Source organism: Equus caballus, chromosome 7 (genome assembly GCF_041296265.1).
Source record: "Equus caballus isolate H_3958 breed thoroughbred chromosome 7, TB-T2T, whole genome shotgun sequence".
Lineage (NCBI taxonomy): Eukaryota > Metazoa > Chordata > Mammalia > Perissodactyla > Equidae > Equus > Equus caballus.
The window spans coordinates 64,250,774-64,267,221 of NC_091690.1; the positions used below are offsets into that span (position 1 = coordinate 64,250,774).

Genomic DNA, 16,448 nt, shown 5'->3' on the forward strand with positions numbered 1-16,448 from the left:
ATAGCTCCATGCCTGTGCCTTTACAAACAAGGGTAAAATACATGATTTGGACTTGTCATTTTTCAGAGGACTTGTAAAATATCTTCATTCAAAAAGCAGTAAGCAAATTGGGCAGATATTCATGATCTGGCTATAAAGTAACACAGTTTCTGTGGCAACTTAATAGACATCGTTGGCTTTGGTTTGTAGACGACTCCTGCACAAACATGAGGCTGCAGTAGCCATAAAGGAGCAGAACAAAGGGGGAAAGAGCGGGGACTTGAAAAGTGGTCAGGCCAGGTGTGGTTCTTTCCTTTGCCGCTGATCAGTAACGTGACCTCCACAAGGGGCTTGCCCTCTGTAAAATTTAGTTCCTTGCCTCTCAACTAGGCGCATTAATAATATGTACCTCACAGAGCTAGTGTGAAGGTTAGACAAGATCATGAATGTAAAGCTCTCCATACGATCTTCAGCATATGGTAAGCACTCACGAAACAGTAGCTATTATTACTATGAAAGATTTCAAGTTACTTCCTTTTAAAAAGAATAAAACTATTTTATCATCACAAAACACATCAACAGGACCTTTTCTAAGAGGTCACAAGAGATAATGCCAGTGCGTCTGCTGCAAGAACTTGGCTCAAATATGCCTCTATCTGGGCCTCAAGACCTTGAAGAATTTGACACGGTTCATAAGTGAACCACAAAGTACTGGAAAACAGTGTTTATGAAAAGACCAAAGAAAATGAAATTACCGAGTCCCAGAGGTGAAAGCAGTTAGTTGCAGAGGGTATCGACTGACTGTTTCGCACCTTCTCTGAGGGTGAAGAAGCGAAGCGAGCTGCAGTAGCTGGAATTGCAGTCTAAGAGAATTGAGTTAAATACGTGGCTGATCTCTGGGAAAATGGCCAGAGATGTATCTTAAAAGCAAAATATATTCCCATAAATAAAATATGGACAAAGGTTCTTCCCAAGATGAAAAAATAAAATCAGGAGGTCACTGACAGTACCTTCAGCCCCATGAGTTTAGTATTAAATTATACCATAAAAAGCTTTGCCAAAGTTGGTACATGGAAAAATATGTGTTGATGATAAAATAATGGTTCTTGATAGTATTATCCCCAATAGCATGTATTAAATTTCTCCTCGTGTAGGATTCTGTGTTGGGCATTGCACAAAGTGAATTAAGCAACCATAAATTTCATTATGTAAAAGTGATTTACAATCTTTGTAAAGAGCTTCATATATGTTATCAGTAATGCTAACACTTATAAGAAGAATAGAAAAATGCCCCTCCCCTCCTAGGAACAGCATCTTAAAGACCTGTTTCAGAAAAAGAAAAATAAGTTTTCATATCATAAACATGCAGTGGGATAAATGGCTTCTGGGGTAGTGAGGCCTGAGGGGGAAGCAGCAGTTGTACATTTGGTTCAGTGTGATAGTGGGAGATAGTCCCATATGGTGCCTGTAGGAGAGGGTCTACTTCCTTCCACAACTGCGAGATGACTTATTTAGTTTTGCCTTAGGACACTGTCACAGCCACTTATCACCAAGGAAAATTAAACATACAGAAGGCAGATTCCACAAGGAGGACAGTGAATCTGACAGAATTTGCTGCAGCCATATTCATAGGTCTCGAGTACAGGAATGGTGACATTCAAACCAATGTGATCGTATTAGTAAACGCTAGATGTTTACTGTTTCAGTTCACTCTTTTCTGAGGGCTTTACTTCAGGAGCAAAGCTGGAATGAATTGCCCATTTCCCAGGGAGGAGTGAATGCTAGGTCAGCTGGAACAAAAGTATGACAGCTGTCACATTTAGGCATTGATACATCATCGCACACATTATTTCTCAAGTGCATCATCCACATCAAACCACAGAGCTTATTAGCACATACATAGCTGACTCTTCAGAGGAGCATGAAATCAAGGGCATACACTAAAGTGATGTTCTTTTTATATTGTTCCTCCATGTGACTTATATTCCCTGCCTTCACCCCATGGCAATGAGAAGCTTTCCCATGTCTCTTGACCCTGCCACCTCCAATCTACTTTTACCTTCGTGTTCCCATGATGGCTTTTGTTGACTTCTGTCTTCAACTATATCATAATTACGTTTATTTATCCAGCTCTTCATTCATTCACTTATTCATTCAACAAACGCATGTTGAGTCAGGCTCCACACCATATTCTGATGAACAAGCCATGATCTCTGCCCTCAAAGAAATCAAAGATTAAGCAAGGAGATAAAACAAGTTTATATTTTAGAGGATTAAAGCTTAAATTCACTCATTGCTACAACAAATGCAAAGGGAATTCAGAGAAGACAAACCAGCATGGACCAGAGAAGTCAAAGAAGATCCAGAGTTATCTGACTTCTTGACATCTGCAGCAAAACAGACACTGTGAAAAGTATCCCTGGATTTAGCCCAGCATCTTCTGCACCCAAGAGTGACAACCACTCCTAGCTTCTAGGGCTAGTGCCACTTAGGAGGAGATTTATAGATACCATCCCTTAGGGCAAGATGAGTTTATACAACAACAAGACATTCCCACTTCTTTATATTGCAGCCATCAGCTTCATGTTAATGTGTGACCTCGGTTTTTTATTTTTTCCAAATAAGAGTCTTTTGAAAGAAAGTCTTGGTATAATGGAAAGTCTATTTGACTAAAAATTGTTAAACAAAAACAAAAACTTTGAGTTTACATCAGATTTACTCTTTTACCTTAGGCAAGCCCCTTTACTACTTCAGGCCTCAGTTACTTGCTCTGAAAAGGGAATTGGTTAAGACCACATGCTCTGGAGTCCAATCTCTGGCTTCCTAAGTGGCATGCAAAGGCAGCAGTGCAGCAAGTCTTCTGAAATTCTACACACATTTGAAACGCATCCCAATGGACCAACCAAAATGTCTTTGCTCTTGGCTGGACTTTTACCAGCCTAGTGCAGTCACACTAGTATTCTTACGATGATCAGAGGCAATGATTGTCAGTCTTTGATTAATAATGTCTTTGATTAAGAAAAATGGGAAGGTAAAATAATTTTTGTTTAATAAGTGCAGATGTTTGGTAGACAAAAAAATTTTAACACCTAGAGGAGTGGGAGACTAAAGCTGCCACTGGTTAGGAATCAGTAGATGTTATTTTCCATTTCCCTCCCACTTCAATTTGTCCTTGAGACTAGGTTGGATTTAAGTCATCTTACAATGATTAAGCAGCACTTAATCATTAATGACACACCAATGGTTGACAGACTAACAGAGAGAAAGGGACAGAGAGTCTCAGGCATAATTCCTTTGGAGCCCATTCTACTATCAGAAGAAAAATAAAAGTAGACATTGGAACTTCTCTCTTACCAAGCTCCTCTATCCTGGTTCACTATTTGGTGTTACTTACTCATAGCTTATTTGAAAATATTTTGGTCCCAGTGCTTTTGATTGCTGCATTCTCTGTGTCCATTTTAATTCAAGCCTTCTTTAGCAGCTCCTCAAGGTTCCATTTGATTATGAAAACAGGAAGGTCAGGGCTCCGGTTGCTATAGACTTGCCTCACCATTTGCAGAAGGCGAGCAGCAAGAGCTGCAGAATGCCTTTTCGAACTGAAAGATAAACACGCCTAAGGGGCCTGTCACATTTTCTATAATTCTTTGGAAGCACTTTCTATGTTTCTCCACTCTGCATGTTTCCTGCTACACAGTGAAGACGAACAGCAGCCCTTGGGGAGGATGTGGGAGTGGAAGAGTCAAAGCCTTCTGCAAGGTCAGGACCTGAGAACAGTCGAGTCTTGTTCTCTCAGATGTAATGAGGTCCAAAATGCTGTGATGTACCTTTCCTTCTTTCCACGTCTTCTCTTCCCTCTGACCACCCTTGGAATATTTCATTTAATTTTACATCCCACATTAAAGAGAGGTTGAGATAGACTAGAACGAAACCCAAGGGTGGCCATCTAATGAAAGCATAGATGAAGGAAGTAGGACAGTTTATTCTGAGGGAGTGGAAGCCTCAAGGGACACATGAGCTCTTGATTTAAAGACCCCAGTGCCTGCCATGGAGGAAGGAAGTTTAGTCCTACTCTACAGGACTGCAGAGGACAGAACAGGGACCAGTGACTGGAAACCATAAGGACACAGATTCTGCTTGAATCCAATGTGGACCAAGAGACTGCCCTCTGAGACAGTGAGCTCCTGGGAGGGGGTCCTTGCTGCTGAAATTATTCCGGCAAAGAAGAATCCCAAATGAGGACTAGGAAGCTGCTGCTAAGATTACGCTAGGCTTCCTGTAGGATTCATTGTTGCCATAGATTTTAATTTTTCAGAATTTAGTATATTCCCTGTGTGTTCTAATTCCAAACTCTCATTTTCCCAGGGAGATGAATAAGCGTCTAACAGAGGAACAAGCCAAGAAAACTTATGATCGTGCAATTAAGCTAGAACAAGAATTTGGAGAATATTTTACAGGTGAGTTCATTTACCCTACTGTGAGAAAGAAGATTTGGAATAAAGAGGGCTCTGGGCCTGGTACACCTGGGCCCTAAAACCCTCCTGCTGAGATCTCTCATTTCTTTCTGCTTCTCCCATTGGATCCAGAACTCTGGGTTCTCTGTTCTCTGGATTCAGCCGCAGCCAGCTTCCAGGTTCCCATTGGCCCTATCTAAAACCATGAGTGGCAGATGCCACTGAGCTATCTCCTGCTAATTAAGGAGATTTTAGGAATTTATACTTCATTAAACTATCTCCTGGATATCATCAGAAAACTTGAAAAAGAAACTTTTAGGGCTCGAAAGGTGCAGTGTCCAAAGCAGTTCCTCTTGAGAAGCAAGTTCTGGGCCTCTATTCTCCACTTAACGACCTTCATGCCTGTCTCTCCATTAGCAGCACTTGAACAAGATGCTTGAAATGCTTCCCCTGTGTTTCAACTAACTCCATGTCAAGTATCAATGTAAAACTTTTTTTTTCTTTTTAAATATTTCCTTGGAATCATTGAGTTTGAGGAATAAAGGAAGATCTTATTGTCCTGGGTATCCTGAGTCCTCTATTCTTATGTACTTTCATGAGACGCTGATCAAATCCACAGAGTAAACAAACTTTGTAGAATTTGCCCTACGACTGATGGTTTAAAAAGAACTTTCCTCCTGAATTACCTTATTTGAAGTTAGATGTTTTATTTTTTATCTTATTCAGAATGTGAAAACCCCTGTGGCTTAGCAATTTGCAAATATGTTGAATTGGGTGATCTTAAGTAAAGCTTCTATCAATAACAAAGATATGACTTATGTTTCATCCTAAAAGAACATCCAGGTGGGAACATCAAATCAAAACAATGTACATTTTGACCAGTGGTTTATATTCAGAAATAAAATACAGTAGTCAATATATTCTGAGAGTTGTTTTTAAAGATCTAAACCATGTTTCAGTAGCAATCTGTTTTTAAGCTCTACTGTCATGTAGATAGTACTGAAGTGTTTTGGGGATCAATCTACAAGATCGCTCTTGCTCAAAGGAGAAAATAAAATGTATTTAAATCTACTCTAAGTGATTTGGTGTTTTAGATAATACACAGTTTAGCAGTTTGTTTGTGTTTCCTCCTATTTATCTTTCTTATAAGTAGTTGCCGTAAGGGATTCTTAACGTGAGCAGCCCTGTATGGTAATACCTCAGTTTAGCAGATTACTTGGAGAATGAATGGGGTTTCCTATTAAAGGCTTCAGGGGTTGAGGAGGTTAAATAAAATTTATTTCAAAATATTATTTCCTCTGTGTCGAAAATATCTGAATTTCTACCTGACAGAGTAAGTATGGCACAGAGATTATAAGACCAGCTTTCTTTGATAAACAGGGAGCTATCAATCTGAAAATTGATCAACGCCAGAGTAGCTCAGTGCCTGGCCCAGAGTAGACACTCATAAAATTTAAATAAATGGATGATTCATTGTCCAGAACTACAGACAAACATGTAGAAAGTGGAAAGACTGTGGTGCATTTACTATCGATCCAGGACATGCCTCAAAAGCATTTTTTTTTTAAATCATTGATGTGACCTTACGTAAATGAATTTCCTACTTTTTCTTACCAATGAAAAGTAAGATTAAGCTTCCTGATGAGTTGACTGTCACTGACCTGAGCTTCTGCTGTGCGGTTGATGGTTGTTCTTCAGCCCCGGGAATGATTCGTAACTCCGGTGTGTTTGGTTTGTTCTAGCTATCGTCCAAGGAGACACCTTAGAAGATATCTATAATCAATGCAAGCTTGTTATTGAAGAGCAATCTGGGCCTTTCATCTGGATTCCCTCAAAGGAAAAGTTATAAATTAGCTACTGCACCTCCAACAACAACAGAAGAGCATTTAGAAGAACAAAATATATATAATATACTACTTGGAGGCTTTTATGTTTTTGTTGCATTTATGTTTTTGCAGTCAATGTGAATTCTTATGAATGTACAACACAAACTGTGTGAAGCCATGAAGGAAACGGCGGGGCCGGAGGGTGGGACAGAAGAGACATTGCAGTACGCAGGAAGGGTTTGATTTGGTCAAAGTGCCAGGTGTAGGATGAACCTCTGACGGGCTTTCTGCCAAAAGATGGGCAGCCTCCTCACCCCAGCAGATGTCCAGAGCTGATTAAGCTGCTGAGCGCTCTGTGTTTTTTTGCTTTAAAGAAAAGTTGCCAGCACTTGAACTTCACCCACCTTCCCATTACCCACATCTGTAATTGGTACACTTCGAATTTTATAACTATGCACATCCTTTGATTTCTTAACAAGCAAAAGAAAGAAAGAAAGGAGGAAAAAAGAAAGGAGTCCCTTTGGAGACAGCATAACATGAGGGAAGGATAAGTGTGTAGTTTCTTTGACTGGCATCTGCAAAGACAAGCATTTCATAAAATTCGCAAGTGTACGGAGGACTGACCTTACTGAGGAGGGGATTCCACCTGGGGTTAGCTTTATGATTGTTTATTGTCTATTTCGCCATTTATAAACTGAAAGAAGGCACTAAAGATGAGACTAATTTATACAATAAAATATATTAAATGTATAGAACGAATTTCTATAGGTTAAAAGTTTTGTGAAATATTTTGTAAAGACTAATTAATTGAAAGACTAAATGTATGCACTATCAGCAGCTGATGATCAAATTCAAGAACTGAAAGTTGCACTCTCCCTTTTGTTGCCAATAATCCATTCAGAGCATCTGAGTTCCTTCCAAAGTCTGACAAAGACTTCTCCCTCACTTACCTCCCGTGATCTCCCTTCCATATTAGTGATACACTCTCATGGAGCACATCCCTTAATGAGTTGCCCTCATGGATGCTTTTGGAAGACATTTGGTTAATGCATTTTTAAGCTGATGGCTTTCAGAGACAAACTCATGCAAATAATCTAAAGGAAGTTTTTGGTTTTTTCTTATTAAACAACCTGGACCTGCCATGCAAATAGTTGAATAACTTTGTTCCTAGTTACTTACATACAATTCTTAAAGGATCATTTAGTATTTCAGCCAATCATAAGTAATTAGGATTTTTTTTTTTTTGGTCTGTTTCACATGAAACTGAAGGTTTTATAACAGCCAGAGAAGGTACAGAGCCATGGAGAGAGATCTGTTCCAGGATGCACTATTTCTTTGAGGAAGAGAGAGAGAAAAGAAGAATCCATTTGTGGGGTGAGGGATGCAGACTTTTGTTTCCGTGTACAGGGCAGAGAGACAGAACCATGAGGAAAGACAATTAACGACTTTGAGCTCAACCAATTGAACTGCCTTTCTGGGGGCTGCACCTGGACCAAGTTTATTTTTTTGGCAATTATAATAATGATGATTAAAAAGAGAAACCTTCTGAAGCCTATATCCTGCTTTAGAGCTGATGATGACATGACATCAGCATTGTTTGTGTCCAAGGTGTTTAGAGAGAGACTTTTCAGTGATCTCAGTAACCACTCAACTCTGGGTTCTACGCATGCCCAGACTAAGCCCCATCGCCTTATTTCTGGGGTACATCCAGACCTGGCAGGGATTCTGCCACACTGTGCAGCAAACCAGCATGCAGGCTGGGGTGTGAGAGCAAGAGACAGAGCCATCAGCAGCGATGGGGCTTCTTCACAGTAAAACATCAGAGCTCAGAATGAGGGTCTCTTTCCAAAAACAAGCGTTCTTCATCTTACTCTAAATATCACTGTCTGCCTGGCTGCAGTCACCAAAACACAAATGTGTAAAATGATGCATCTACCTATAGTCTTGAGGCTGCCTTTGCCAATGGAAGGGCTAGCAATGCATTTTCCCTCTGTTGAAAGTTAAATTTCCGGAGACTTCCTTAAGAGTGCTCAAAATGTTTAGGATGTGTCCATGTCTGCAATTCACCAGTTTCAGGTCAAGGCCCATTTTCATCAGTATTGCTCCCAGAAGTTTTCTTCCACCAGAATGCCATTCCTGATCCCAGCTCTACTTTTAGGCCACTATGATAACTTCTTTGGTTTCTCAACTGAGCATGCAACCATTTATTTAAAGGACTGTCATTAATGAGTAGATGTTTCCGCGGGTCGTGTGATGTGCTTTCCATTTAATATTAAGTATTGCTGTGGCTGAGTACAATCAAATTGAACCACCAACCCTTGGTTTTGTAGTAATGTAATTATTTATTTTCCTAGTGTAGATGCTTCCAGATTAGAATTGGCATTTGCACTGATTTTTTTATGTAGATTTATATAAATATATATATACATATATATTTGCTTGAAGAATCACCAAGCAAATTGGTGAGAGGGTCTTTTCCTATAGAATTTACACCTCCATTTGTTGTGTTGTCTTGCGCTTCCCAATGTTGAGGTCTCCATGGCTCCAATGAACCAGTGTATTTTGCAGCCAATCTGACGTCTTGTATGGAAATGGCATGAAAGTTACCCAGATGACATCTGGTGCAAATGCCCTTGGAGCCTGGGGCCAGACTGGTGCTAACACTGCAAACTTTGTCCGGAGCTCTCTCCAATCTGAAGGCTTGCTGGGGGCGCAATGTCACCTTCCCATGCTGGGCCCTTTCGGAAAAGTGCCAGATCGTGTCACTGGTGCTATTTTTCATGCTCTGGTACAATGTGTAGCACCACGGGGGTCTCAGCTTTACCAAAATCAAAATCCCATTTGTCAGCTAATTGCAGGGGCGTTTGGTTTTTGCTCTCCTCCCACAGGATTTGTTGGCCGTTTCTTTGCAGGCCTTTTCTGCCGGCCCCAAGCTCTTGGGTTGGCTCTCTCTGTTTAGTGAGCCCATCTTTACAAAGCCGCACTCAGGTGCCTGTGAGCTGTCTTAGATCCTACTGCCAGCCCTTCAGGACTCTGAGCCAGGGGAAAGCTCACCACTCCTCCGGCTCTTGCCTCTGGCTTTTTCTCCTTCTCTTCCTTGCTCTCCCCCTTCTCTTTCTATCTCATTCCATCTCTAATTCTGTGTTCCTCTCCCTTTTATCCTTCCTTCCTGTCTTCCCCAAGTTGTTGTTGACTTTCTCCTATACCCCTGTTTTACTCCCTCCCCTTTATTCCTCTATCTCTTTCTCTCTCCTTTAGTCTCTGTCTCTCTTTTCCCTTCTGATTCCTCTTTCCCCTCCTTTCCTCTCTCTTCATATCTCTGATCATCTCCTCGCCCACACCCTGCTCCTTAAGTTTTCCGTCCTATAAGGGCTCATGGCTGATTCAGACAGCAAGTCCATATGCTGGACTAATGACACAAATACTTTGGGTCACCATTTCACCCACACAGCCCAGAAAGCAAAGCTGAGCATGAGGTTCTGCCCCGGAGCAGCTCCAGCATGCCTCACTGAGCCAGCCTGCACCGCTGCCCTGGCAGCGACGATGCATGTGCTCTGGGCCCTGACGGCACCTGGGTGTCCCCCTGCCTGAAGCCTGGTCCAAAGGGAGCCCACCCCCAGCACCATCCCATGGCTCTGAGGACACTTCCTGTTACTAAAGGCAGACTCTGGCCCCAACAATTATTCTGATAGCAAACCTCTTCCTTCTCACTGAAGCCATGCCATCACCTTGGTTTGGAGAGAGACTTTTTTTCCCATTCATAAGCTTTCTTTTTCCCATTTTCATGTGAAGCCCCCTCGGCTTTTCAGCTGGTGATTGCTCTGGTGAGATTGAATGGACTCGCTGGTGAAATAACATCTCTTTCTTCCTGTCTTGATCCTGCCTAAATTCCTACAAAAATATGTAAATCAAGGACTCAGGCTAGTTCCTAAGTTTATCATAGTAATTTGTCACTCCTAGGGGAAAAAAAGGAACATTTCCCTTAGAGCATGTGGAGTACCTCCTGTGACAACTGATTTGCCAGAGGACTCCCTCCAGAAGTCTGTGGATATACATTTTGCTTATGTGTATGTATGATATATGTGGTATGTATATCATGCATACACATACCACATTGGGTATGAATGAATGTGGATGGAAACCCACACACACTCCAGTCTGTAAATATCCTTCCTCACTGAAAACTGTGCTTCGGAAATCATTTCTTGTACAGCTGTGCAGTTTCTTGTAGCAGCTAAGGACAAGCTAAGACAGGTGGACAGTTTAGACAAAGATCATCCAGAAGACAGAATACAGAATCTCCCTAGCAACTCGTGAGGACAGACAACCAAATGAGAAGGTTGACTCCCAATGGGATGGCAAACTTTTCTTATCTCCTTTTTGAACTTGTGTTTCCTAAATGTGTCTTAACTTCTGAGTGCACCAGGCTGTACCCGTTAGATTCTTTCAATATGACAGTTTTGTGCTTCTCTCTGACAGGATGTTCTCCATCGAGCTGTAGTGCAGGATGGGAGGGAGGGGGAAATGCTCCTTGCCTGGGCTGGAGTTTACAGAGACACTGCACAGCTTACACTCCTGTTAAGTGTAAATATTCGACACTTCCATTCCATTTGTGTAAAAAATAAAGCACACACGATTATAAAATCAAGATGTATATTTCATACTCAGTGTGTCTGTGCATATTTATTGCGTTTCCAGTTGTCAGCAGTGGCCCCGTTGTAAAAATGCTTGATAGAGTGTTTATAAACATGTCGTGGTTTTATTATAAGATATAAATATTAAAACATTTTATACTTTATAGCAAATTATTTTCTCCCAAAGCATAATTTGTCTTATTTCATAAAGAATGGAATCATTCATTTCTATTTTTATTAAATTTATCTGATTTCAGAGCCAAAGTATAGTTAGAGTAGGTTTGCTCTGAGAACTATTGGCATTGCTGAGAGGAGCTGAGAGGAGCGCTTTTGCATATTTTTGAATATTTGGTTACCATATTTCCTACTTTTAATCAGAATTTTGCCAAGAGTGAACAATGTATTAAAAGATAGTTTAACGACCCCCACACCTGAGTGAAAAAATCAATTCCCCAGTTTCAAAATTGTGAGATTCCAGAAGATACTAAGAATAGAGAAAAAAATTTTCTTATCTGATACTTATGATGCAAAGAAAGGCACCAGATATACTGGGGCCACGAAACATACCAGCTCCGATGATCTGAACGTACCAAAAATGTCAGGTTTGGGAACCTGAATCCGCCAGATAATAGTCTAAATTCTTCCCTCCAAGTTAAACCTATGCCTCGTGCTATTGACATTTAGGCAGCACAGGTGTGACAGCTGGAGGACCAAAACAAATTCCTCCTGTGGAAGGCGTGAAATTTTGCCATCAAAGTGATTGCTTTGAAGTATGTTTTGCTTCTCGATAAGCTATCACATAATTGGATCAGCCATTTGGGAAGCCAGATTTGTTGGTCATACCATCTTGGCCACCACTGTGAACCACAGGAGTCTCACCAGATGTCCCGTCCCTGTCCCAGGTGCTTGGCGGCAGTGAACAGAGATGATCAGAGGTAACATAAGAAGGCATGACTGAGGCTACAAGCCCAATGTAGGCCTCCCATTTTGACAATTATTCAGCTTTTAGCATTCACACATTCTCACCAGGTTTAATAGTAATACTAACAGTACACAAAAACCAGATTCATTCCAATAATGGGTGTGATGATTTGGGGGGGGGGGGGGGCTTAGCAGAGCTTTTGACTTTTCTTTGTGACCTATTTCATTTCTATGTAACTAATTTTAAAACATGATCATTCTAGAAGTCTCACAAGCTAGAAGTGGACTGCACATCTCTGAACCTAAGAGGGCCAAGCTGCACACATCCATGGTCTCTATAGGCACTCTGAGACTAAGTATCAAATGACAGAATTTAACAGCCTCAGTGAGGCACAGAGCTAAGGAACATTTGTAGAGGGGCCACCAGCTTTCCCAGCACAGCCAGATCCAGAGTCTTTGAAGTTGTCAGAGGACCATATCTTCCACGGATCAGGACTGCTGGGTCTCATAATCCCAGCCTTTGTTCTCTGTGACTCACCTTCCCTCAGGGACATCTCAGGAGGCACCATTGCTATCACGAAACTGATCACCTCCCCCTTCCAGTGTTACAGCCGGTGTTATGTCCAGACCTTGTCCCTAATTGTCCTTAGCACAGTTGGGACAAAGCTAGAATAATTGGGAAACTTTGCTAAGGACTGGGGATAGCAAAAGGGAAATAACAGATACTCTGATTTATTGGATGGGCTTAGTGCTCAGCTCCTGGCCAGCCATCAGGTGACACAGGCTGTCTTTTCCCCACCACCCAGAGGTCCCTCAAATACAGCTAGACCTGATGTCAGAGCCTTTACTCTGTTGCAGCCCACTTGAGAAAGACATTATCCATGCCGGTCTCAGCACTGCTTTCCTGTGACATCAGCTGTAATTGAAAAATGCCTGCTGTCTCCATCTCCTTTGCTCCCACATACCAGAACACAAATGGGAGTGAGTCGCTCTGGTTAAATTTGATGACTCTTTCATTGTAAAAATCACCTTAGATGCCGATTCTGATGTAGTAGGTGCGGGGAGGAGTCAAGAGCCCACATTTCCACCCAGCTCCCAGATGATGCTGACGCTGGAGTAGCCAGGCTCCCATCTAGAGTTTTTCAAACTGCTGCTGCTCACCAACCAGTGGGTCATAAACCAGCACTTTTTTTTAATGAAATAGAAATTAGAGTGCCTCACATGTAGTAAGGAATAAATATTGTTTCCTTTTGTTTGTGTCAGGTGTAAAATGTATTTCCTACTGGAGTCATAGTGACAGTTTGAGAAACAGTGCCCTGACCTGCGCTCAGCCAGCTCCAAGGAGCTTACTCTCCTCCTGAAGAGGGCGCCACTGCTGGGAACTGCAGGATATCATGTCCTCTCTCTGCCACCTCCTACCTTGTCCTCACAGGTCCTAGTTTCAGAGTCACACAAACCAATGTACAGACCCTCTTCACCCAACTGAGACAGCTAGTAAAATTTGAAACGACCTCAAACCCACTAAAGATGCCCGATACCTAAGGCAATGCTCTAAACTGCAGTAAAGCAACTGAAGAACTCATGGCTCTTTTCAAAAGCAAACACAGACCTTTTCATTTTCCAATGCCCTGGTCCACATCCTTCACAAGGGAAATCTAAATCCTGAATTTAAGTTGTCACATTTTTATTTGATTATTTTAAGATCCTAGGTAAAATTAGCATGGCCTGACGACCCATGGCTTACACACTGTTTGTTGTTAGTCCTTTTTCTGTACCCAAACAATTTCTTTTTTGCCTAAATTAACTCCCACATATGATATTAAAATTTTTGAGATATTCTTACAGATGAGAAGAAAAAAAAACTTAAATGACAAATGATTTGCAACATGCTTCACAACTAATTTTGACACATCAGTAGAAAGAATATCACTGGTTTAAACTACTCAAAGCCAAAAGAGGAGGCCTGAGAGAGACACAAGTTCCCTCCTGCCCTCCTGTCCAAGGCCTGTCTTCCGGGTTGTGGTTCCCTGTCTTGCCTGGACAATTGACTCAGGTAACTTCTACTCTTCCATCCTTCCATCACGAAAGGGTGACCTGTTTGAAGACAGCACAGCAGAAAGCTAATGTCCAAACAATAAGACAAACACATAGAGCAGGCTTCATTCCAGCAAAATCCAATTGATTCCACTTACATCTAAAAGGAGAATAAGGGAGAAAAGCACTGTTTTTTACAGGGGGACATTAAAAATTTCAAATCCTTGTGGCTCTAGATAGCAAATTACGATGCACTGCTCCTTCATAATGGAGTTAGAGTCCCTCAAAGAGAGCAGCTGATTTCTATTCAACAAAAAATATAAAACCAACAAGTTAAAAGATTGTATTCTAATTGAATTGTTTGATTTTCATGGGCTACTCCTGCATCTTTGATATTCTTAGCAACATTTCTGCAGAGACTCTGCATGCCACTGTGCTCCTTCATCTGCAGTTCTGGTATGAAAAACTTCCAGATGAAGGAACTCTCCCCACTTAGTCTGTCCAAACCAGTTCCTTCTCATATTGTTACTCATCCTAATTGACTGCAGCCACCAAATCTGCTTTGAGTCCACAGTCCTTTTCAGTAACGATGGTCACTTGATTTTGACTATCTGAAATTCTTCAGGGTATAAAGTTATAGAAATATATGTCATGCATTAAACTGGAGTCAATCAACCCATTAAAATTTGGAATATTTAAGCCGACATTTCATTCAAAGAAAGGTTTGTGGTTGCTTAATTTAAAATGCCCTACAAAGAAAACATTTGCAAAGAAGCTGCAAATTATTGGTCTAGTTGCCATTCCTTACACATTTGGCCAGCAAACAATAAACACCTTCTTGGAGCCAGGCTCTAGTCAGATGATGAAATAAAAAATAAATTCACAGGGCACAGCCTGTCTTCTGAAGGAATGCAAGCCTGATAGCAGAGACATCGAAAAAAAAAGATACTTAAAACACAGAAACTCTAAAACAGACCAGCAAGTGCATGAAGACTTTGAAAGAGTGACCTTGACATCTAGGAGTCAAACATATACCTGCTCACGATTTGCCCAATTGCCCATATCCTGGGAAGAACCTTTGTGGCAAAACTGAGTCTCTCCTCCGACATTCCTGAATTTGTTAATCCCCCGATAGCTCATCCCTGCCCAATCCCATTGGCTATCTGCCTGGCCTACCTACATCCAGTTTTGTTGCCTGGGGAAGAGGTTAAGATGACAAGTTAGCACAGACTAGCTGGCCAGGTGAACGAAGAGGGGCAGGTAAGATTGGCCTGAGATAGGGAGGTTAGTATTCCAGAACTGGTATGCCTAACAGGTGGCAAGAATTTCAGGAAGCAAGAAATAACTTGGACAATTAGTCAAGAGTCAGGACAATCCATGTGCTCATGGGAGAGTCTGGAGAGATGGTGAGTTTCTGTTTTCCTTGCAACACACTGAGTATTCAGTGCACCAAAGGTCTGCTTCAATGTAAAATGGTGCAGTCAGGTCTTCTTTTCTGTGATTACAATTTGATGCATTAAAGCTCATTCCTTAGAACCCGATGCAGAGTTTTATTCCCTTGGAAGTGGTGGTTTCCTGGTCTGGAGACTTAAATCAAATACATTCAATAAGAACTAAAAAGTATGTTAAACTCAACTTTTTAAAAAGGCATAAATCTATGAGATAAGTTTGTCCCTATTTCTGCTATTACTCAAGAGACATTTTAAGAAGATTTAGAAAGAGTGGTGGTTGAAAGAGAAAATTAATGTAATAGACCTATAATTGCCTTGGTGTTTTATAGAATAAATTCTCAGTTATTTGGTGTCAGGCCTGACCTTGATATTGAAACCCACAGGTAATATCTAAATCCCTTTTTAGTTAATCACCTTACATCCCTGAAGTTTTGGCCAGAGCCTCAGACAAAGGCCAACGTTGTCAGAAATGTGGCTCAGCTCTTCTCCTGAGCGAAGGACCACCACAGTGATGAATTAATTACAGGTTGCAAAAGGAAATGAGACAGGATAACACGACAACTGCACTGTCTGCCCTCACTGACATTATCTATTTCACCGAATCATCTGAAGCAAGGAAGTCCACAAGAAGAGATTTCTAGTCACTGGTTTGCCAAAGTTGACCCACTTATCACATTGTAGTTTAATGAACACAGAAAGCATGCTCTGTGTGTGCTGGGACAAAAAAACTTCTATTTTGTTACTATGTTCCATTGGAAAAAGAGCAATACAGAGCAGTGGCGAGAGCTGGGCCTTGGTGCCGGCTTACCTGGGGAGTGCGCAGAGGTCTATACGAAGGCTCCATGTCCCCCTCCCTTCTGTTAATGGCTGACAGAACCCTCTGTAGTGCCAGAAACATCAGCCGGCCCTGTGCATCCATGAACGGCAAATTGCCACCTTCTCTTCAAAATGTGTTCTGGGAACAGAGACATTAGCATCACCTGGACCTTGCCAGAATTATAGAATTTCAGGCCATATCTCAGACCTACTGAACCAGAATTTGCATTTTGAAAAGATTCCCCAGAGGCCTCACGTATTGAAATTTGCCACACACCTGATTTACAAAACTGAATCAACTGTGAAGAAAAGGGCATTGGAAAAAAATATTTCCTT

At 41.4% G+C, this 16,448-nt stretch overlaps 1 protein-coding gene across 45 annotated transcripts in view; it reads left to right on the forward strand.

The window, feature by feature from the left end:
• The window catches only part of DLG2 (discs large MAGUK scaffold protein 2), a 1,837,299-nt gene extending 1,826,382 nt beyond the window's left edge, over window positions 1-10,917 (forward strand). For 43 of the 45 annotated variants that reach the window (XM_023646512.2, XM_023646513.2, XM_023646509.2 and 40 more), the window contains 2 exons: window positions 4,342-4,433; window positions 6,173-10,917. In XM_023646512.2, coding sequence (XP_023502280.2) covers window positions 4,342-4,433; window positions 6,173-6,279 — 199 coding nt within the window. In that variant the 3' untranslated portion in view covers window positions 6,280-10,917. The remainder of the gene's footprint in view (window positions 1-4,341; window positions 4,434-6,172) is intronic. The other 2 variants (XR_011441029.1, XR_011441028.1) reach the window with 1 other exon arrangement.
• The last annotated feature ends 5,531 nt before the right edge of the window (window positions 10,918-16,448 follow it).